Source organism: Somniosus microcephalus, unplaced genomic scaffold (genome assembly GCF_052327205.1).
Source record: "Somniosus microcephalus isolate GS21.2 unplaced genomic scaffold, FLI_Smic_1.0 unresolved_chr4, whole genome shotgun sequence".
NCBI classification, from domain to species: Eukaryota; Metazoa; Chordata; class Chondrichthyes; order Squaliformes; family Somniosidae; genus Somniosus; species Somniosus microcephalus.
This window is the reverse complement of record NW_028225182.1, coordinates 43,266,857-43,290,514: the sequence shown is the minus strand read 5'-3', so window position 1 is coordinate 43,290,514 and position 23,658 is coordinate 43,266,857. Positions and strand designations below refer to the sequence as shown.

Here is a 23,658-nt window from a genome sequence, read left to right as displayed (position 1 = left end):
TGGCTCCTTGTGGTGGCCAGCCCTCTTCTGAGGATATTAACAATAGTCATGATTCAGATAATGTGGATGCTGTTACAGATACTACGAATATTTCCAATCCGACTGCAGATAATTATACTTCTATTAGTCAGCCTTCGATGGATGTTCATGACCATCCCAGTTTACCTCCTGATGGGATTTCTAATCCGGAAACCGTTGAAAATCGGGATATGGATAGCCTTCCTGCAGAAGATACTTCTGTGTCTCCTGGTGTGGGAGGGCAAAGAATTTCACCAAGGTTAAGAAGGTCGACACGAACAAGATATCCGGTCGACCGATTGAAAATGGACTTTTAAATTGATAGTAATGTTTTAAAATTGTTGAAATATTATATTATATTGTTTTAGTTGAGAGATACTTAATACTTATGTGCAATGTTACTATTTGTTGTTGCTCACTTAGTATTGTGTCATGTTGAATAGTTTTATTTTGTCTGTGCATAGTTTTAGTTGTAAATAATTAATTATAAATTGTAAAGGTTATTTAGGTTGGAGTATATTTTAAAAGGAGGGGTGAATGTGGTGATTATTCTTTATGTTTAGTAAGAAGTATTGTGATTGGTTGTTTGTTTCCTGCCTTGGGATATATGCTGTAATCTCATTGGTAGTTGATGTCATGTGATTTGTGGTGGCCATCTTAAATTCAGTTCTTTCCAGCCTTTAGTTGGGACTGGGTGTTGAAGATGTGCTACCGGATTTTTAAGTTAATAAAGCCTAGATTAGAAAGGCAAATCTATTCTTTATTTCACTCCCTCAGCACTGCCTCACTCCCTCAGCACCACCTCACTCCCTCAGCACCACCTCACTCCCTCAGCACCGCCTCACTCCCTCAGCACTGCCTCACTCCCTCAGCACCGCTTCACTCCCTCAGCACTGCCTCACTCCCTCAGCACTGCCTCACTCCCTCAGCACCGCCTCACTCCCTCAGCATCACCTCACTCCCTCGGCACCGCCTCACTCCCTCGGCACTGCCTCACTCCCTCAGCTCCGCCTCACTCCCTCAGCACTGCCTCACTTAGTCAGCACTGCCTCACTCCCTCAGCTCCACCTCACTCCCTCAGCACCACCTCACTCCCTCAGCAATGCCTCACTCCCTCAGCAATGCCTCACTCCCTCAGCACTGTGTCACTCCCTGTAAAATTATAAAGAGAAGATGTTTCCAATTGTGGCGGAGGCCAAAGTGAGTCGTTGTAAATATAAGATAGTCACGAATAAACGAAACATGGAATTCTTGAGAAACTTGTTTACCCAGAGAGTGGTGAGAACGTGGGACTCGCTGCCACAGGGAGTGGTTGAGGCGAATAGCAGAGTTACATTTAAGGGGAAGCTGGATAAACACATGAGGGAGAAAGGAATAGAGTGATATGTTGATGGGGTGAGATGAAGAGGGATGGGAGGAGGCTGGTGTGGAGCATAAACACTGGCACGGACCAGTTGGGCCGAATGGCCTGTTTCTGTGCTGTAAATTCTATGTAATTCTATGTAATATTATATTTAACTGTAAATGTTTAGAATGGAAATCTTTGTATGTAAACATTTGATTGTAACCGTGTAGTTACAGGCCCTGGCCAGCGGATGGCACTGTGGAGGGAGTTCCTGAAGGCTCTCTCCCAACTCCATTGCCATCTTCTATGTAAAAGAAAGACTTGCATTTCTCCAGCGCCTTTCACACCCACCGGAAGTCCCAAAGCGCTTTACAGCCAATGAAGTGCATTTTGAAGTGTAGTCACTCACTGTTGTAATGTAGAAAACACGGCAGCCAATTTGCGCACAGCAAGCTCCCACAAATAGCAATGTGATGATGACCAGATAATCTGTTTTAGTGATGTTGATTGAGGGATAAATATTGGCCCAGGACACCGGGGAGAACTCCCCTGCTCTTCTTCAAAATAGCACCATGGGATCTTTTACGTCCACCTGAGAGGGTAGACAGGGCCTCGGTTTAACATCTCATCTGAAAGACAGCACTTCTGACGGTGCAGCGTCCCTCAGTACTACACTAGAATGTCAGCCTAGATTTTTATGCTCAAGTCCCTGGAGTGGGACTTGAACCCACAAACTTCTGACTCAGCAAAAACAACAACAACTTGTATTTATATAGTGCCCTTTAACATAGTAAAACGTTCCAAGGCGCTGCAGAGAAGTATTATAAGGCAAAAAATTTGACACCGAGCCACATAAGGATAAATTAGGGCAGGTGATCAAAAGCTTGGTCAAAGAGGTAGGTTTTAAGGAGCATCTTAAAGGAGGACAGAGAGGTAGAGAGGCGGAGAGGTTTAGGGAGGGAATTCCAGAGCTTAGGGCCCAGGCAACAGAAGGCACGGCCACCAATGGTGGAGCGATTATAATCAGGGATGCTCAAGAGGGCAGAATTGGAGGAGCGCAGATATCTCGAAGGGTTGTGGGGCTGAAGGAGATTACAGAGATAGGGAGGGACGGGGCCATGGAGGGATTTGAAATCAAGGATGAGAATTTTGAAATCGAGGCGCTGCTTAACCGGGAGCCAATGTAGGTCAGCGAGCACAGGGGTGATGGGCGAACGGGCCTTGGACACGGGCAGCCGAGTTTTGGAAGACCTCAAGTTTACGTAGGGTGGAATGTGGGAGGCCAGCCAGGAGTGCGTTGGAATAGTCAAGTCTAGAGGTAACAAAGGCATGGATGAGGGTTTCAGCAACGGATGAGCTGAGGCAAGGGCGGAGACGGGCGATGTTACGGAGGTGGAAATAGGCGGTCTTTGTTATGCTTTGTCAAAGGCGAGAGTGCTACCCACTGAGCCACAGCTGACACCTTATAAGAAAACCTGTTCATCAAACCAACCACGCAACACCACAGGAAATGTACTAGTAGGTTAAATGTATACGTACATCTCCGTCGTTATCTGCCAGCCCAGGCAATTCAGATTTCTTATCTGCCATAGTTGGGCGAGGATTGTAACTGCCCTGGTCCTCCGGCCAGGCCTTCTTACTAGCCCTGCTGGGGACAGCGGGTGCCACCTTGCCTTCTGAGCTCTTTGTTCTCCTGCACCTGCCGAGAATGGTCTTCAACTCGGTGCGAAACTTGTCGTTCAGCCAACAGTAGATGAAGGGATTGTAGCAGGTGCTGCTCATGGCGAGCCAATGGAAGGTGAAGTACAGGGCATTGCTGCTCCGAATGAGCTGGCTGGAGATGAGGACCACGTAGCAGTTGAGGGGGAACCAGCAAACGGCGAAGACCACCACCACCAGCATCATCATCTTGATGGTCTTCTTCTTTTTGCGGCGGTGGGCGATGTACTGCTCCACGGTGATGTCCCCAATGGCGTTCCGCAGCCAGAACTTCTTGGCCACCGCGGTGTAGACAATGGTGATCACCAACAAGGGCAGGGCATAAAGTAGACCAAAGGTGGCCAGGTCCAAGTACTTCCAGAACATGTCAGAGGGCTGTGGGAAGGCAGGAATGCAAAGGCTTCTGATTGTTGTTTCCCTACAACGGAAAAAGGAGAAATCTAGTGAATAAGAGGATAAGGACTGAGATGAGGAAACATTTCTTCACTCAGAGGGTGGTGAATCTTTGGAATTCTCTACCCCAGAGGGCTGTGGAGGCTCAGTCATTGAGTATATTCAAGACAGAGATCGATAGATTTTTGAACACAAAGGGAACATAAGAACATAAGAAATAGGAGCAGGAGTAGGCCAATCGGCCCCTCGAGCCTGCTCCGCCATTCAATAAGATCATGGCTGATCTGATCCTAACTGCCAATCTACTATCACAGAACCATCTCCTGAATCTAACAGAATTAGACACACGAAATAGGAGCAGGATCAGGCTACACGGCCCCTGGGCCCGCTCCGCTAACCACAGAGCCATGACCGATCCGAACCTAGACTCATGTCCAAATTCCTGCCCGCTCCCCGTAACCCTTAATTCCCTTTACTTCTAGGAACCTGTCTATTTCTGTTTTAAATTTATGTAATGATGTAGCTTCTACAGCTTTTTGGGGCAGCATATTCCATGGACCTACCACCCTCTGAGTGAAGTAGTTCCTCATCATCTCAGTTTTGAAAGAGCAGCCCCTTATTCTAAGACTATGCCCCCTAGTTCTAGTTTCACCCATCATCGGGAACATCCTCCCCGCATCCACCCGATCCAACCCCTTCACAATCTTATATGTTTCAATAAGATCGCCTCTCATTCTTCTGAACTCCAATGAGTAGAGTCCCAATCTACTCAACCTCTCCTCATATGTCCATCCCCTCATCCCCGGGATTAACCGAGTGAACCTTCTTTGTACTGACTCGAGAGCAAGTATGTCTTTTCTTAAGTATGGACACCAAAACTGTACGCAGTATTCCAGGTGCGGTCTCACCAATACCTTGTACAACTGAAGCAATACCTCCCTATTTTTATATTCTATCCCCCTAGCAATGAAAGCCAACATTCCATTGGCTTTCTTAATCATTTGCTGCACCTGCATACTAACCTTTTGAGTTTCATGCACCAGGACCCCCAGATCCCTTTGTACTTCAGTACTTTCCAGTTTCTTGCCATTAAGATAATAACTTGCTCTACGATTTTTCCTGCCAAAGTGCATAATCAAGGGATATGGGGATCTGGTGGGAAAGTGGAGTTGAGGTCGAAGATCAGCCATGATAAGAACATAAGAATCAGGAGCAGGAGTCGGCCATACGGCCCCTCGAGCCTGCTCCGTCATTCAATAAGATCATGGCTGATCTTCGACCTCAACTCCACTTTCCTGCCCGATCCCCATAGCCCTTGATTCCCCTAGAGTCCAAAAATCTATCGATCTCAGCCTTGAATATACTCAACGACTCAGCATTCACAGCCCTCTGGGGCAGAGATCTTATTGAATGGTGGAGTGGGCTCGAGGGGCCATATGGCCGACTCCTGCTCCTATTTCCTATGTTCTTATAACAATATCTGCAGCTCCCAGCCATTGCCAATCGCGGCTAGGATTTTATAATCATGTTTCGGATCAGTGGAAGGGATTTATTCTTAACTGAGAAATCTAGACGGCAGTAAAGAAAGACTTGCATTTCTACAGCGTCTTTAACGACCTCAGGACGTCCCAAAGCACTTTACAGCCAATGAAGCCATTTTTGGAACGCAGTCCCTGTTGTAATGTAGGAAACGCAGCAGCCAATTTGCGCACAGCAAGCTCCCACAAACAGCAACGAGATAAATGACCGGATAAACAATCTTAGCGATGGTGGTTGAGGGGTAAATGTTGGCCAGAACACCAGGAGAGCTGCTGTGCTCTATTATTGAATAGTGCCGTGGGATCTTGTACATCTAACTGAGAGGACAGACAGGGCTGACAGTGCAGCGCTCCCTCTGTACCTGCACTGGGAGCGTCACTATCTGGTGTGAGGCTTGAAGCCACAACCTCGTGACTCAGCAGCAAGAAGTGCCAACACTGACCCTGCTGGGAGAGAGGGTTTGTGGTACACACTGACCCTGCTGGGACAGGGGGGTTTTGGTACACACTGATCCTGCTGGGACAGGGGGGCGTTTGTGGTACACACTGACCTTGCTGGGACAGGGGGTGTTTGTGGTACACACTGACCTTGCTGGGACAGGGGGTTTGTGGTACACACTGATCCTGCTGGGACAGGGGGGCGTTTGTGGTACACACTGACCTTGCTGGGACAGGGGGTGTTTGTGGTACACACTGATCCTGCTGGGACAGGGGGTGTTTGTGGTACACACTGACCCTGCTGGGACAGGGGGTGTTTGTGGTACACACTGACCCTGCTGGGACAGGGGGTGTTTGTGGTACACACTGATCCTGCTGGGACAGGGGGTGTTTGTGGTACACACTGACCCTGCTGGGACAGGGGGTGTTTGTGGTACACACTGATCCTGCTGGGACAGGGGGTGTTTGTGGTACACACTGACCCTGCTGGGACAGGGGGTGTTTGTGGTACACACTGACCCTGCTGGGACAGGGGGTGTTTGTGGTACACACTGACCCTGCTGGGACAGGGGGTGTTTGTGGTACACACTGACCCTGCTGGGACAGGGGGTTTGTGGTACACACTGATCCTGCTGGGACAGGGGGTGTTTGTGGTACACACTGACCCTGCTGGGACAGGGGGTGTTTGTGGTACACACTGATCCTGCTGGGACAGGGGGTGTTTGTGGTACACACTGACCCTGCTGGGACAGGGGGTGTTTGTGGTACACACTGACCCTGCTGGGACAGGGGGTGTTTGTGGTACACACTGACCCTGCTGGGACAGGGGGTGTTTGTGGTACACACTGATCCTGCTGGGACAGGGGGTGTTTGTGGTACACACTGACCCTGCTGGGACAGGGGGTGTTTGTGGTACACAGTGACCCTGCTGGGACAGGCTGTTTGTGATACGCACTGATCCTGCTGGGAGGGGTGTTTGTGAAGCCCTTCCTACAGCTGATGTTGTTGTGTTAGTTCATTCTGGACACGATGTCCGCCTTCTAAGGGAAATGGCTGTGCGTTTTCGAATGGTAATACACCTGCAGGGTGAGCAGCAGAATGTGGAGCTAGGGCCTCTTCAATCCGCTCTTTAGCCTAATGGAACACTTGCTCTCTGCCTGAGGTTTTTTTACAATGCAAAATACAATTTACATCTCATTGAGATGAAACAAACTGAACCTGGCAGCTACCTGAGAGCTTTTACAAGACGGACTTCAAAGGAAATAAATAAAAAAGCTTTTGAGGGCGTTCCATTGGCTACATGTTCTGTCCACTTATGTCGAGAGATCTGTCATTTTGAAATCAATTGTCTCTGAGGACAGTTGCCATAGGCACCTTCGCCGAGTTAAGTTTATTTTGTATATTGAGTTGCCTCAGGTAAGGAGTCATCAACTATTCCAACGCTCTCCTGGCCGGCGTCCCATCTACCACCCTCCATGAACCTGAGCTCATTCAAAGCTCTGCCGCCCGTGTCCTAACTCGCACCAAGTCCCGCTCACCCCTCACCCCCGGTGCTCGCTGACCTACATTGGTTCCCGGTCCGGCCACGCCTCGATTTCAAAATTCGCTTCCTCGTCCTCAAATCCCTCCATGGCCTCGCCTCTCCCTATCTCTGTCACCTCCTCCAGCCCTACAACACTCTGAGATCTCTGTTCACCTCCAGTTCCGGCCTCTTGCACATCCCTGCTTTTAATGGCTCCGCCATTGGCGGTCCTGACTTCAGCTGCCTAGGCCCCAAGCTCTGGAATTCCCCCCCAAACCTCTCCGCCTCTCTCTCCTCCTTAAAATTCGCTCCTTAAAACCTACCTCTTTGACCAAGCTTTTGGCCACCTGTCATAATACCTCCTTATGTGGCTCAGGCTTAAATTTTGTTCGATAATTGTTCCTGTGAAACGTCTTGGGACGTTTTACTCACCTCGTCTCACTCACCTTGTCTCCCTCATCTCGTCTCCCTCACCTCGTCTCACTCATTTCGTCTCCCTCACCTCGTCAACCAAGTTACGACACACATAAGTTTGAGCTGGAGGGTCATAAAGGCGTAGGCCTAGAAATTCAGTGGCCTGCGCCAACAGTTTGCGCCCAAAGAGGACTTTTGCGCCACTGTGCAAACCTACCGCGATATTTAGCGGGGCGCTAATGGCGGCGTTAGCCAGTAGCGCTGCGCCGCCACCGATGACGTCATCGGTGTGCGCAGCGCCCCGCTATCGCCCCGCTGGCCATATTTGGTTGCTGCCGCCTCCCCCGCGCTGGCCGCAAACAGCGACCGGTACACGGGGCCTACCTGTGCCGGTAGTGGGGCGAATTAAGGTGGAGGTGCGGCCGGCCGCTTTTTCGGCGGCCGCCTGCCCGCACCTCCTTCCCCGGCCTCCTACACCCCCCACCCCCCCGCGGCATTGCCGGCTGTTTCCAGAGAGCCCGGCACTTCTCCTTGGTGCCGGGCTCATTTGCCGGCACTCGCGAGCGGGGATCGCGCTGTTGCAGGCGCCTCCCCCTTAAGAATGAGAGGAAGGCCTGCAGTACCGCAGGCTGCCGTGCCGCAGCGGGTGGCGCTGCGGCACTTTACACGCCGATATTCAGTTTCAGCGCCCCAAGCGGGGCGCCGAAACCCTTATTTAGCGGCCGGCTTCCACTTGGGGTGCTGAAACTGAATTTCCCGCTGGCGCAAGTGGCTCCGTGCGCAGCGGTAATTCCGGCGCCCGGTCGAGCTGGGCGCCCCTAACTGAATTTCTAGGCCATAGAGTCATAATGGCACAGAAGGAGGCCATTCGGCCCATCGAGTCCGTGCCGGCTCTCTGTGGAGCAATCCAGTCAGTCCCATTCCCCCGCTCTATCCCCGTAGCCCTGCAAGTTTATTTCCCTCAAGTGCCTATCCAGTCTCCCCTTGAAAACATTGAGTGTCTCCGCTTCCACCACTTCCGTCGGCAGCGAGTTCCAGGTCTTCACCACTCGCTGCGTAAAAAAGTTTTCCTCAGGTCCCCCCTGTATCTCTTGCCCAAAACCTTAAATCTGTGTCCCCTAGTCCTCGTACCATCAACTCGTGGGAACAGCCTTTCCCCGTCTAGCCTATCCAAACCCGTCATAATCTTGTACACCTCGATCAAAATCCAGCTTCTCCAACCTGTCGTTGTAGCTAAGATCTCCCATCCCCGGAACCATTCTGGTAAATCTCCTCTGCACCCTCTCAAGGGCCTTCACATCCTTCCTAAAGTGTGGTGACCAGAACTGGATGCAATACTCCAGTTGTGGTCTAACCAGCACTTTTATAAAGGTTCAGCATAACTTCGCTACTTTTTATAGGATAAATGTTTAACTAACGATGCCCTGCTCAAGCAAGATCTGGCCCATTAAGTTGGAACATTTTTGCTCCAGCATAATCTTATCAAGTTCAGATGGACATAGATTAAACATTCTGCAACCGGTTCTAACTACCTGCCATGAAAAATAAAATGGCCATTTTCAGTAGTGACGAGAATGTTATCTGATCACTGAGACCTGTCCCGTAGCGTAGCTCTGGGCTTTCAGCCACAAAAGAAAACACGGAGGGGAGAATAAAACGGTCGGGAGACTCATCTCCTTCACGGTAATTTAACTCTTCAAGCATCTCATGAGAAATAGGAGCAGGAGTCGGCCATTCAATAAGATCACGGCTGATCTTCCACCTCAACTCCACTTTCCCGCCTGATCTCCATATCCCTTGGTTCCCTTAGTATCCAAACATCTATCGATCTTTGTCTTGAATAGACTCGATGACTGAGCCTCCACAGCCCTTCGGGGTAGAGAATTCCAAAGATTCACAACCCTCTAAGTGAAGGCCAACCCCTTATCCTGAGACTGTGGCCCTTAGTTCTAGATTCCCCAGCCAGGGGAAAACATTCAATTTCAATTCAATTCAATTTTTATTTGTCATATATGCAGCAGACGTGTGTACTGCACAATGAAATGTTGATTTTTACGAGTCCTCCCAACATTGGAATAAATATGGCATAGCAATGATAAAAATACCAATAGAAATACAGTATTAATAAATAAAACAACAGTAATAAATAATAATAAATTATTCGTTCATGAGTCTTATGGCCTGGGGGTAGAAGCTGTTTCGAAACCTGCTGGTACGAGACCGTATGCTTCGGTATCTCTTACCGGACGGGAGCAGGGCGATGAGGTTGTGGCTGGGGTGGCTCGCGTCTTTAATGATTCTCAGGGTCTTCCTCCGGCACCTCTCGGGGTAGATATCCTGCACAGCAGGTAGTTTAATTCCTGTAGTATGTTGTGCAGCTTTTACCACCATCTGTAGAGCCTTGCGGTCCCAGCATCTACCCTGTCAAGCCCTCTAGGAATTTTATACGCTTCAATGAGATCACCTCTCATTCTTCTAAACTCTAGGGAATATAGGTCGACGCAATCTCTCCTCATAGGACAATCCCCCCATCCCAGGAAGCAGTCTGGCGAACCTTCGTTGCACTCCCTCTAAGGCAAGTGTATCCTTCCTTAGTTAAGGAGACCAAAACTGTACACAGTACTCCAGGTGTGGTCTCACCAGGGCCCTCTATTATTGCAGGCAATATAAATCTCGGACGAGCTTACCCCTCTGGGTGGTGGGGAGACTCCTGGCAAGTGTGCAGACGATCGAGGATAGATTCCTCGTGATTATGTGCACCGCTGAGAGAGCTGGCTACACTCCGGAATGGACAGAGAGTAAATTAGAGTCTATCATTTTTCAATCAGCATCTCCTGCAAATCAACTCCATTGTCCTGTTCATGAAGCCCGCTGTAATTGAAGTGCACGGAATGATTCCATTTCAGTACCATTTATCTCTGAATGGCGTACAAGCCTAGTTTTTTGTCGCATATATATATATATTTTTTTAAAAGTGATTGCTTCAGATAACAGGATTGAAACACCCACTCTCCCACTCCTCCAATTAGAGCGAACTAGAACAACATCGGCAAGGCTTTTTAACCCTCCAACTGCCACACCTATGCTTACCTGTTGGCGGGGCCATTCGGTGATTCGGACACATACTTCAAAAAGAAAGACTTGCATTACTTTAGCGCCTTTCACAACCACCGGGTGTCTCAAAGCGCTTTACACCCAATGAAGTACTTTTGAAGCGTAGTCACTGTTATAATGTGGGAAACGCGGCAGCCAATTTGCGCACAGCAAGCCCCCACAAACAGCAATGTGCGAATGACCAGATAATCTGCTTTTGTTCTGTTGGTTGAGGGATAAATATTGGCCAGCACACCGGGGAGAACATCCCTGCTCTTCTTCGAAATAGTGCCACGGGATCTTTTACGTCCACCTGAGAGAGCAGACCGCGGTTTAACATCTCATCCGAAAGACGGCACCTCCGACAGTGTGGCGCTCCCTCAGCACTGCACTGGAGTGTTGGCCTAGCTTTATGTGCCCAAGTCCCTGGAGTGGGACTTGAACCCATGACCTTCTGACTCAGAGGCGAGGGTGCTGCCCACTGAGTCATGGCTGACACTTCGAGTCAAAGATTGGGCCTTGATTGCAGCTACAAGCCGTAACTCTTTGGACTTTAGGCTCTTCATTGGCTTGGCGCCTCAACAAATGAAAATTTTAGAAATTTAACACTTGCACATTTCTCCCTGCTTTTCTCTATTCTGTCTCTATCTTTCTTTTTAAAATGTTACATTTTCCAACTATTCTAACCGTCCGTTTCCAATGATCAAATTCCTCCAGTTTTTTCTCTTCGATCTTTCCTTTGTCATCCAGTTTCTCACCCCATTCCATCCTATTTCATGCCACCTCGTCCTATTCACTCAAACTCATTCAATTACAACTCACCTCATCCCATTCTATCTTATCCCATTCCGCTGCATTCCAATTCGATCCCAGCTCATCCTATTCTATCTTATCCCATTCCGCTGCATTCCAATTCGATCCCAGCTCATCATATTCTACCTTATCCCATTCCGTTGCATTCCAATTCAATCCCACCTCATCCCATTCTAACTTATCCCATTCCATTGCATTCCAAGTCAATCCCACCTTATCCCATTCTAACTTATCTCATTCCATTGCATTCCAATTCAATCCCACCTTATCCCATTCGAACTTATCCCATTCCGCTACATTCCAATTCAATCCCACCTTATCCCATTCTAACTTATCCCATTCCGCTACATTCCAATTCAATCCCACCTTATCCCATTCTAACTTATCCCATTCCGCTACATTCCAATTCAATCCCACCTTATCCCATTCTAACTTATCTCATTCCATTGCATTCCAATTCAATCCCACCTTATCCCATTCGAACTTATCCCATTCCGCTACATTCCAATTCAATCCCACCTTATCCCATTCTAACTTATCCCATTCCGCTACATTCCAATTCAATCCCACCTTATCCCATTCTAATTTATCCCATTCTGCTACATTCCAATTCAATTCCACCTCCTCCCATTCCATCTTTTCCCACTCTATTGTATTCCATTTCAGGCCCACCTCATCCCATTCTACCTGATCCCATTCCATTCCAATTACTCCCATCTCATCCTAATTTAATTTATTTTTGTCTAGTATTATTCTAATCCACGCCATCTCAATCCATTCCATCCATCTCATCTAGGGGCAAACTTCTATGGTCCTTGCACACACTGGAAGTGCACGTGGGGAGACTGCATAGTCCCAGCCCACACACGTTTCCCTCCATTAATTCCTTGGGGAGGGGGAGATCATAACATCATTGTACAGCACAGAAGGAGGCCGTTCAGCCCATCATGCCTGTGCCGGCTCTTTGAAACAGTTATCCAATTAGTCGCACTCCCCCTGCTCGTTCCCTACAGTCCTGAAGATTTTTCTACTTCAGATATTTATCCAATTCCCTTTTGAAAATTACTATTGAATCTGCTTCCACCGCCCTTTCAGTCAGCGCGTTCCAGATCACAACTCGCTGCGTTAAAAAAAAATTCTCCTCATCTCCTGCCTGGCTTTTTATTTGCCAATTATCTTAAATCTTAGCAAGGATCTTCTTAGATTTAAAAAAGGATCTCTTTGGGGGATCAAGTTGGCTTCAAGATGACACACCCAGTGATTGCCAGCAATTTCAATCTTCTCTGAAAGGTTTGGTAATGGGATCCCTGAACTGTCAGGTCCTCAGTCATCCAGGGTGACCATGTTGGTTGGACCATCCGATCTGGCTCGCTGATAGGATTTAGAGGAATGGACTTGTCTTTAGGCATTTTTACCAGGTGACTGCAGGCAGAGGTAACCCTAAAAGCCAGTGCCCTGAGGAAGCTTACTAGTGCTCCATAGCAACAGGATTTGCCCCTCGAGCCTGTTCCACCATTCACAGAGATGGTTGCTGATCTGTGACCTAACTCCCTCTACCAGCCTTTGCCCCATAAACCTTAATACCTTTGGTTAACAAAAATCTATCAATCTCAGATTTAAAATTAACAATTGACTGAGCATCAATTGCCGTTTGTAGATGAGAGTTCCAAACCTCTACCACCCTTTGTGTGTAGAAGTGTTTCCTAACTTCCTATGGTCTGGCTCTAATTTTTAGTCTATGCCCCCTAGTCCTAGACTCCCCAAGCAGCGGATATAGTTTCTCTCTATCGACCCTATCTGTTCCCCTTAATATCCTGAAAACTTCGATCAGATCACCCCTTAACCTTCGAAATTCCAGGGAGTACAACCCTAGTTTGTGTAATCTCTCCTCCTAATTTAACCGCGGAGTCCGGGTATCATTCCAGTGTTGCTCGGCCGCACAGGTTTAGGTGACACTTACCTGTACACAAAGCGAAATAATTTCTGGTAAATCGCATGAGGTAAAGAGAAGCAGGAAGCCAGGATCCAGATGCTGGAGATGCAGATGGCTCCCTTGGGCACCGACATACGAGGCTTTAAAGGGTGCATGATGGCCTAAAAGTAAACATCAAGAGCTGTGTGTGATTATTCGACTGAACCCGATGGAGTGACTCATGCCCAGCTCAATCTGTGACACAAAGAACGCACTCTGTGTTCCAGTGAGTGTTTACTGGGGGAAGTGCATTCCAAATCAAAACAACTCGCTGTGTAAAAGAAAAGGAACGCAGGAACAGGAGGGGGCCACTTAGCCCCTCGAGCCTGTTCCGCCATTCAATGAGATCATGACTGATCCGTGATCTAACTCCACATACCCGCCTTTGGCCCATATCCCTTAATACCATTGGTTAAGCAAAAATCTATCAATCTCAGATTTAAAATTAACAATTGGCCAAGCATTAATTGCTGTTTGCGGAAGTAGAACTCCAAACTTCTACCACCCTTTGTGTGTAGAAGTGTTTCCAAATTTCACTCCTGAAAGGCCTGACTCTAATTTTTAGACTATGTCCCCTAGTCCTAGAGTCCTCCTCATCTCTTCCCTGGTTCTTGCGCCACTTATCGGGGCTGGGTTACCTGATCTGAGGTCAGCAATTAAGGTGCTACCATTGACTTCAAAGACCCTCGGTTGGGAGTGGAGAAGAAAAATAGACAACGGTCCCATTTTGGAAAGTGGGCTTTAATTGCCCTGAGAAGACGGTGGTGGGGCCATCTCCTTGAACCACTGCTGTCTTTGTGGTGATGGTGCTGCCCACAAAAGTGTTAGGGAGGGACTTCCAGGACAGCGGTTGTTGGCACAACCTCGGGACTTGTTACACCACTTCGGAGGGTGTTTAGAGTCAACCGCACTGTGTGGGAATGGCCAGACCGGGTAGGGGCAGGGACTGGAGTCACTTGTAGGCCAGACCGGGTACGGGTGGAAAATAGAGTCAGATGTAAGGCCAGACCGGGTAGGAGAGGGGACTGGAGTCACATGTAGGCCAGACCGGGTACAGGTGGCATATTCCCTTCCATGGAACATTAAGGACATTAGTGAACGCGCTGGGTTTTTATGACAAATGGCAACTTTGGTGCTCATTTTTTTCTAGCTCCCGGCCCACAAATTGCTGGATTTATGAAAATTAATATTATAACTTGCCACGGTGGGACTGAAACTCCAAAGCTCTAGTCCAGCACCATGGCCAGTAAACTACCCGACCCGATGACATGATTTGGCCGGCAGTAACAATATGTCTCATTGGGTGACCTTGGGAAATGCTTCCAGGTGTTGAACAAAAGTGACATGATATATTAAGCTGCCTTAACCTACCTGGTACCTATCGAGGGCAATGGCTGTCAGAGTCAGCGCGGAGACATGGAGCGAGCAGTACTGGGCGAATCGGCTGATGTGACACATGGTTGTTCCAAAGATCCAGCTGCTGTTCACAAAGCGGACCTAAGGAACGACATTAAGGTGAGCGTTAGAGTTGCATCCCCAATACCTCAAGCCATGATCCCCTTCTTCTCGAACAATGATCTCTTCTATCTCAAGCCATGGTCCCTCTATCTCAAATCATGCTCCACTTTATCTCAAGCCATGATCCCCTCAACCTCACATCCGGATCCTTTCTACATCTAGCCATGCATCCCTCTATCTCAAAACATGGTCCCTTTACGTCAAGCCATGCTCCCTTCTACCTCAAGCCAGGGTTCCCTTTACCTCAAGACATGGTCTTCTTCACCTCAAGCCATGGTCTCCTTTATCTCAAGCCATGGTCCCCTTTATCTCAAGCCATGGTTTACTTTATCTCAAGCCATGGTATCCTTTATCTCAAGCTATGGTTTACTTTATCTCAAGCCATGGTCTCCTTTATCACAAGCCATGGTCCCCTTTATCTCAAGCCATGGTCCCCTTTATCTCAAGCCATGGTTTACTTTATCTCAAGCCATGGTATCCTTTATCTCAAGCTATGGTTTACTTTATCTCAAGCCATGGTCTCCTTTATCACAAGCCATGGTCCCCTTTATCTCAAGCCATGGTCCCTTTATCTCAAGCTATGGTTTACTTTATCTCAAGCCATGGTCTCCTTTATCTCAAGCCATGGTCTCCTTTATCTCAAGCCATGGTCCCTTTATCTCAAGCCATGGTCCCTTTACCTCAAGCCATGGTCCCTTGACCTCAAGCCATGGTCCCTTTATCTCAAGCCATGGTCTCCTTCACCTCAAGCTATGGTTTACTTTATCTCAAGCCATGGTCTCCTTTATCTCAAGCCATGCTCCATTCTACCTCAAGCCAGGGTTCCCTTTACCTCAAGCCATGGTCCCCTTTATCTCAAGCCATGGTTTACTTTATCTCAAGCCATGGTCCCTTTACCTCAAGCCATGGTCCCTTTACCTCAAGCTATGGTTTACTTTATCTCAAGCCATGGTCTCCTTTATCTCAAGCCATGGTCCCCTTTATCTCAAGCCATGGTCTCCTTTATCTCAAGCCATGGTCCCTTTATCTCAAGCCATGGTCCCCTTTATCTCAAGCCATGGTCCCTTTATCTCAAGCTATGGTTTAATTTATCTCAAGCCATGGTCCCTTTACCTCAAGCCAGGGTCCCTTTACCTCAAGCCATGGTCTCCTTTACCTCAAGCCATGGTCCCTTTATCACAAGCCATGGTCTCCTTTATCTCAAGCCATGGTCCCCTTTACCTCAAGCCATGGTCTCCTTTATCTCAAGCCATGGTCTCCTTTATCTCAAGCCATGGTCCCTTTATCTCAAGCCATGGTCCCTTTATCTCAAGCAATGGTCCCTTTACCTCAAGCCATGGTCCCTTTATCTTAAGCCATGGTCCCTTTATCTCAAGCCATGGTCCCCTTTACCTCAAGCCATGGTCACTTTATCTCAAGCCAGGGTCCCTTTACCTCTAGCCATGGTCCCTTTATCTCAAGCCATGGTCCCTTTACCTCAAGCCATGATCACCTTTACCTCAAGCCATGGTCTCCTTTACCTCAAGCCATGGTCCCTTTATCTCAAGCCATGGTCTCCTTTACCTCAAGCCATGGTCCCTTTATCTCAAGCCATGATCACCTTTACCTCAAGCCATGGTTCCATTTTTCGCAAGCCATGGTCCCTTTATCTCAAGCCATGGTCCCTTTAACTCAAGCCATGGTCTCTTTATCTCAAGCCATGGTCCCTTTATCTCAAGCCATGGTCCCTTTACCTCAAGCCATGGTCCCCTTTACCTCAAGCCAGGGTCCCTTTATCTCAAGCCATGGTCAGTTTACCTCAAGCCATGGTCCCTTTATCTCAAGCCATGGTCTCCCTTATCTCAAGCCATGGTCTCCTTTACCTCAAGCCATGGTTCCTTTACCTCAAGCCATGGTCCCTTTATCTCAAGCCATGGTCGCTTTACCTCAAGCCATGGTCTCCTTTACCTCAAGCCATGGTCCCTTTATCTCAAGCCATGGTCCATTTATCTCAAGCCAGGGTCCCTTTACCTCAAGCCATGGTCGCTTTATCTCAAGCCATGGTCTCCTTTATCTCAAGCCAGGGTCCCTTTACCTCAATCCATGGTCCATTTATCTCACGCCAGGGTCCGTTTACCTCAAGCCATGGTCCCTTTATCTCAAGCCATGGTCTCCTTTATCTCTAGCCAGGGTCCCTTTACCTCAAGCCAGGGTCCCTTTACCTCAAGCCAGGGTCCCTCTACCTCAAGCCATGGTCCCTTTATCTCAAGCCATGGCCTCCTTTATCTCAAGCCAGGGTCCCTTTACCTCAAGCCATGGTCCCTTTATCTCAAGCCATGGTCCCCTTTACCTCAAGCCAGGGTCCCTTTACCTCAAGCCATGGTCCCTTTATCTCAAGCCATGGTCCCTTTACCTCAAGCCAGGGTCCCCTTTACCTCAAGCCATGGTCCCTTTATTTCAAGCCATGGTCCCTTTACCTCAAGCCAGGGTCCCCTTTACCTCAAGCCATGGTCCCTTTATCTCAAGCCATGGTCCCCTTTACCTCAAGCCAGGGTCCCTTTACCTCAAGCCATGGTCCCTTTATCTCAAGCCATGGTCCCTTTACCTCAAGCCAGGGTCCCCTTTACCTCAAGCCATGGTCCCTTTATTTCAAGCCATGGTCCCTTTACCTCAAGCCAGGGTCCCCTTTACCTCAAGCCATTGTCCCCTTTACCTCAAGCCAGGGTCCCCTTTACCTCAAGCCATGGTCCCGTTTACCTCAAGCCATGGTCCCTTTATCTCAAGCCATGGTCCCTTTACCTCAAGCCAGGGTCCCCTTTACCTCAAGCCATGGTCCCCTTTTCCTCAAGCCATGGTCTCCTTTACCTCAAGCCAAGGTCCCTTTACCTCAAGCCATGGTACCTTTATCTCAAGACATGGTCCCTTTATCTCAAGCCATGGTCCCGTTACCTCAAGCCATGGTCCCCTTTACCTCAAGCCATGGTCCCTCTACCTCAAGCCATGGTCCCTTTACCTCAAGCCATTGTCTTCTTTACCTCAAGCCATGGTCTCCTTTATCTCAAGTCATGGTTCCCTTTATCTCAAGCCATGGTCTATTTACCTCAAGCCATGGTCCCTTTACCTCAAGCCATGGTCCCTTTATCTCAAGCCACAGTCACTTTATCTCAAGCCATGGTCCCCTTTATCTCAAGCCATGGTCCCTTTACCTCAAGCCATGGCCGTTTACCTCAAGCCATGGTCCCTTTACCTCAAGCCATGGTCTCCTTTATCTCAAGCCATGGTCCCTTTACCTCAAGCCATGGTCCCTTTACCTCAAGCCATGGTCCCTTTACCTCAAGCCATGGCCCTCTTTACCTCAAGCCATGGTCCCCTTTACCTCAAGCCATGGTCCCCTTTACCTCAAGCCATGGTCCCCTTTACCTCAAGCCATGGCCCCTTTACCTCAAGCCATGGTCTCCTTTACCTCAAGCCATGGCCCTTTACCTCAAGCCATGGTCCCCTTTACCTCAAGTCATGGTCTCCTCTACCTCAAGCCATGGTCTCCTTTACCTCAAGCCATGGCCCTTTACCTCAAGCCATGGTCCCCTTTACCTCAAGCCATGATCCCCTTTACATCAAGCCATGATCCCCTTTATCTCAAGCCATGATCCCTTTACCACATGTGTCCTCACTCAACCCAGTCCAATAAACTCTCAATGTGCCTTAGGTGAGGGAGATTGAATATGTCGAAACCCTCTGTGACTCATAAGTTTAATGAGGTAGGATGAAAGAAGGACTTGCATTTCTATAGCACCTTTCATGACCTCAGGACATCCCAAAGCGCTTTACAGCCAATGAAGTACTTTTGAAGTGTAGCCACTGTTGTAATGCAGGAAATGCAGCAGTCAATTTGCACACAGCAAGGTCCCACAAACAGCAATGCAATAAATGACCAGATCATTTGTTTTAGTGATGTTGATTGAGGGATAAATATTGGCCAGGACACTGGGGAAAAACTCCCTGCTCTTCTTCGAAATAGTGGCCATGGGCTCTTTTACATCCGCTTGAGAGGGTAGACGGGGCCTCGGTTTAACATCCCATCCAAAAGACAGCCCCTCCGACAGTGCAGCACTGCCTCCGTACTTTGTTGCCGCTAGGCTTGACTATTCCAACAGACTCCTGGCCAGCCTCCCATGTTCTACCCTCCATAAAGTTGAGGTCATCCAAAACTCGGCTGTGGGTGACTTAGCTCACACTAAGTCCCATTTACCCATCAACCCTGTGCTTGCTGACCTACAATGGTTCCCGGTTAAGCAACGCCTCGAATTTAAAAATTCTCATCCTTGTTTTCAAATCCCTCCATGGCCCTCGCCCCCTCCCTATCTCTGTAATCTCCTCCAGCCCCACAACTCCCCCCTCCCCAGATCTCTGCGCTCCTCTAATTCTGTCCTCTTGAGCTTCTCCGATTATAATCGCTCCACCATTGGCGGCCGTGCCTTCAGCTGCCTGGGCCCCAAGCTCAGGAATTTCCTCTCCACCTCTTTTCCTCTCTGAGAGACTCCTTAAAACCTACCTCTTTGACCAAGCTTTTTTCCGAATATCTCCTTATGTGGCTCGGTGCCAAATTTTACCTGATGACGCTCCTGTGAAGCACCTTGGGACGTTTTACTACATTAAAAGCACTCAGTGGGTAGCACACTCGCCCCTGAGTCAGAAGGTTGTGGGTTCAAGTCCCACTCCAGGGACTTAAGCACATAAAGCTAGGCTGACACTCCCTGTGCAGTGCTGAGGGAGTGCCGCACTGTCGGAGATGCCGTCTTTCGGATGAGACGTTAAACTGAGGCCCTGTCTGCTTTCTCAGGTGGACGTAAAGATACCATGGCCACTATTTCGAAGAAGAGCAGGGGGGAGTTCTCCCTGGTGTCCTGAGGCCAATATTTATCTCTCCGCCAACATAAAAAAAAAAGATTATCCAGTCATTAGCACATTGACATTTGTGGGAGCTTGCTGTGCGCAACTTGGCTGTAGCATTTCCTACATTACAACAGTGACTCCACTTCAAAAAGTACTTCATTGGCTGTAAAGCGCTTTGGGACGTCCGGTGGTCGTGAAAGGCGCTATAGAAATGCAAGGCTTTTTTTAATATAAATAAGAGTTGTTGTCGAATGTCAGCTTGGGTTATGTGCTCTAGTCGCTAGAGTGGGACTATGAACGCATGACCTTCTGACTCAGAGGCGAGAGGGCTACCATTGAGCCACGGCTGACCTTGAAAGCTGACTAGGAAGTTGAAACTGCGCTGAAACTGACGAAATGGGTGAAAGGTTTAACCACCGCTGGGATCAGGCTGTACATTGAAACAGGCGAGTTAAAGGGTTAATGTTAATAACTGTCCTCCTCAAAAAAATCCACGCTTTTTCATTCCCTCCTTAAACCTTTCTGCTCTCCATATCGCTCTCCTCCTTTAAGACACTCCTCTTTGACCAAGGCTTTTGTCTCCCTTCTTAATATCTCCTCTGCTTCATTATCAATTATTTATCTGCGCCTAGGAAGCTCTTTGGGATATCTTTTGGTTAAAGGCGCTATCTAAATGCAAATTGTTGTTGGCAGTAGAAAGAGGCAGGTACAGCATGGGCTAGATACAGAGTAAAGCTCCCTGTACACTGTCCCATCAAACACTCCCAGGGCAGGTACAGCACGGGTTAGATACAGAGTAAAGCTCCCTGTACACTGTCCCATCAAACACTCCCTGGGCAGGTGCAGCACGGGTTAGATACAGAGTAAAGGTCCCTCTACACTGTCCCATCAAACAATCACAGGGCAGGTACAGCACGGGTTAGATACAGAGTAAAGCTCCCTGTACACTGTCCCATCAAACACTCCCAGGGCAGGTACAGCGTGGATTAGATACAGAGTAAAGGTTCCTGTACACTGTCCCATCAAACACTCCCAGGGCAGGTACAGCACGGGTTAGATACAGAGTAAAGGTCCCTCTACACTGTCCCATCAAACACTCCCAGGGCAGGTACAGCACGGGTTAGATACAGAGTAAAGGTCCCTCTACACTGTCCCATCAAACACTCCCAGGGCAGGTACAGCACAGGTTAGATACAGAGTAAAGCTCCCTCAACACTGACCCGTCAAACACTCCCAGGGCACATACAGCATGGGTTAGATACAGAGTAAAGCTCCCTCTACACTGTCCCATCAAACACTCCCGGGGCAGGTACAGCACGGGTTAGATACAGAGTAAAGCTCCCTCTACACTGTCCCATCAAACACTCCCAGGGCAGGTACAACACGGGCTAGATACAGAGTAAAGGTCCCTCTACACTGTCCCATCAAACACTCCCAGGGCAGGTACAGCATGGGTTAGATACAAAGTAAAGCTCCCTCTACACTGTCCCCTCAAACACTCCCGGGGCAGGTACAGCATGGGTTAGATACAGATTCAAATCTTTTCAAGGTTCAATTATAAATCAAACATCTTTCTCACCACAGCTGAAAGGGGAGGGGGAGAAAGCCTGCAAAAACTGTAACCTTCAAGCCTCCCTTCTCACAAGAATGTGTTGTGAGTAAGCACGAGACACTTCATAATGTAATATACGGAACAGACTTTATTGATACCTAGGATGAGGGAGCAACCCAACCCAGATCAGAGCGTGGCTTTCGGCTTCAAGTTCTATCTTTCGAGCCCTCTGGAGAACTATTGAAAACCATGCTCCTTTATACAGCATATATTTTGCCGACATGTCACAGATAAGACCTCATGTCACATCTATTCCCAAGTACTTTAAAGACAGACTAGTCATGTAAACATTTATAGTTGTTTACTTCAAAGCTACTTCCCTCAAAACAAGACTTCCTGATCTAACTGTTACTAACATCTTTGAAGAAAAAGCATAGCCATTATCTTTCTATACTATAGCTAATGGATAGCTCCTACCCATGTTTATTACCCTAACCCCTAGAGTTAGACTTTAATCGCTCATGGCAGATGTTATTACATGACACTTATATCCTTACACAAGCACTTTTTGCATTAGAAGACAAGCTATGCCTTCCTCGCGCAACGCTTCCAAGCCATCCTGTTTATATTGAAAAGCCTGTTGCTCCAAGATACAAAGAAGTTTGAGTGTTAATCCTTTAACTCTCCACGAGGTCCAACAGTTATCTGGTCATTTATCTCATCGCTGTTTGTGGGATCTTGCTGTGTGCTACTGTATTTCCTACATTACAATGGTGACCACACTTCAAACGTGTAAAGCACTTTGGGGATGTCCTGAGGTTGTGAAAGGCGCTGTTATAAATGCAAGTCTTTCTTTCTTATCTCTTCTGCATGATTAACATTGGAGGTATTGAATCTACCCAATGACTACTGAAGCAAGGAGAAAGCTCTGTGATTCTTGATCTCAGTGAAATAGCTCTGTCAGCTGTAACCCAGTAAAGGAATAAATGAATTAGGACCTACCAGAGTGAAGGGTGTGTTGAGCAGGGTAATCATCAGGTCCGCGATCGCCAAGTTGGCAATGAAGAGGCTGGTGGCCGTGTTCACCTTCTTACTCTTCACAACCACTTGGCACACCAGGAGGTTGCCGAAGAGGGAGATGGCGATGATGACGGAGTAAGCCACGATCAGCAGGGCCTGGACGGTGAGGTTCTGTGAGTCGGTGTCGTACCTGGCCGAGTCGATCAAGTTCCTGAGGAGGGCGAGCGAGAAGTTGCTGAAGGTGGACTCGTTGTAGTCCTCGTAGGCCTGAAACAGGTCCACCTGGGAGAAGCGAGACGCGTTGGACATGGCGAGCGGCTTAAGCAAGCTGCGGGGCAGGAATTTCACTGAATGCCTCATTTTCCCCTGGTCATGCCGGCAACATGGACCTCATCAGGAAGAAGGACCGCATTGGCCTCAGTCCCGTCAGTGCAGGCTCGGCCGCTCCTCTCCTCTAACTCAACAATTTCTGGGCAAGCAACTCTCCTTCTCCCATCATTTAACCAATCTTTTTGGAAATTTATTTCACCTCTTGTCAGTTTCAGGGTGAAATGGAAGGTGTGTGGTCAGTTTCAGGGTGAAATGGAAGATGTGTGGTCAGTTTCAGGGTGAAATAGAAGATGTGTGGTCAGTTTCAGGGTGAAATGGAAGGTGTGTGGTCAGTTTCAGGGTGAAATGGAAGGTGTGTGGTCAGTTTCAGGGTGAAATGGAAGGTGTGTGGTCAGTTTCAGGGTGAAATGGAAGGTGTGTGGTCAGTTTCAGGGTGAAGTGGAAGGTGTGTGGTCAGTTTCAGGGTGAAGTGGAAGGTGTGTGGTCAGTTCCAGGTTGAAATGAGAAGTTCTGGTCAGTTTAAGAGTGAAATTAGATGGTCTGGTCAGTTTCAGGGTGAAATTGGAAGGTCTGGTCAGTTTCACGTTGAAATTAGAAGGTCTGGTCAGTTTCAGGGTGAAATTAGAAGGTCTGGTCAGTTCCAGGTTGAAATGAGAAGTTCTGGTCAGTTTCACGTTGAAATTAGAAGGTCTGGTCAGTTTCAGGGTGAAATTGGAAGGTCTGGTCAGTTTCAGGGTGAAATTAGAAGGTCTGGTCAGTTCCACGTTGAAATGAGAAGGTCTGGTCAGTTTCAGGGTGAAATTAGATGGTCTGGTCAGTTTCAGGGTGAAAGGAGAAGGTCTGGTCAGTTTCAGGTTGAAATAAGAAAGTCTGGTCAGTTTCAAGGTGAAATTGAAGGTCTGGTCAGTTCCACGTTGAAATTAGAAGTTCTGGTCAGTTTCAGGGTGAAATTAGAAGGTCTGGTCAGTTTCAGGGTGAAATTGAAGGTCTGGTCAGTTCCAGGTTGAAATGAGAAGGTCTGGTCAGTTTAAGAGTGAAGGTCTCTCCATCTCTCTCTTGTCCGGCAGGCAGTTGGAGACGATGCTGAAGAGCAGCGCGAAG

General features: G+C 48.2%; 1 protein-coding gene across 1 annotated transcript; it reads right to left on the bottom strand.

Moving 5' to 3' along the window:
- Positions 1 to 2,878: 2,878 nt before the first annotated feature.
- On the bottom strand, positions 2,879 to 22,536 carry LOC147090645 (G protein-coupled receptor 83-like). The gene is made up of 4 exons (XM_085977153.1): positions 22,210 to 22,536; positions 14,637 to 14,762; positions 13,254 to 13,387; positions 2,879 to 3,500 (listed from the first exon to the last, which is right to left on the bottom strand). Exons 1-4 carry the CDS (start codon positions 22,534 to 22,536, stop codon positions 2,879 to 2,881), a joined length of 1,209 nt encoding a protein of 402 aa, XP_085833279.1.
- Positions 22,537 to 23,658: the final 1,122 nt, after the last annotated feature.

Coding starts and splice junctions, on each gene's coding strand:
- LOC147090645 (XM_085977153.1), bottom strand. CDS start 22,536: ATGTCCAACGCGTCTCGCTTCTCCCAGGTGGACCTGTTTCAGGCCTAC. Junction 14,763..22,209: donor TCAACACACCCTTCACTCTG/GTAGGTCCTAAT, acceptor GTCGTTCCTTAG/GTCCGCTTTGTGAACAGCAG. Junction 13,388..14,636: donor TTGCCCTCGATAGGTACCAG/GTAGGTTAAGGC, acceptor GTTTACTTTTAG/GCCATCATGCACCCTTTAAA.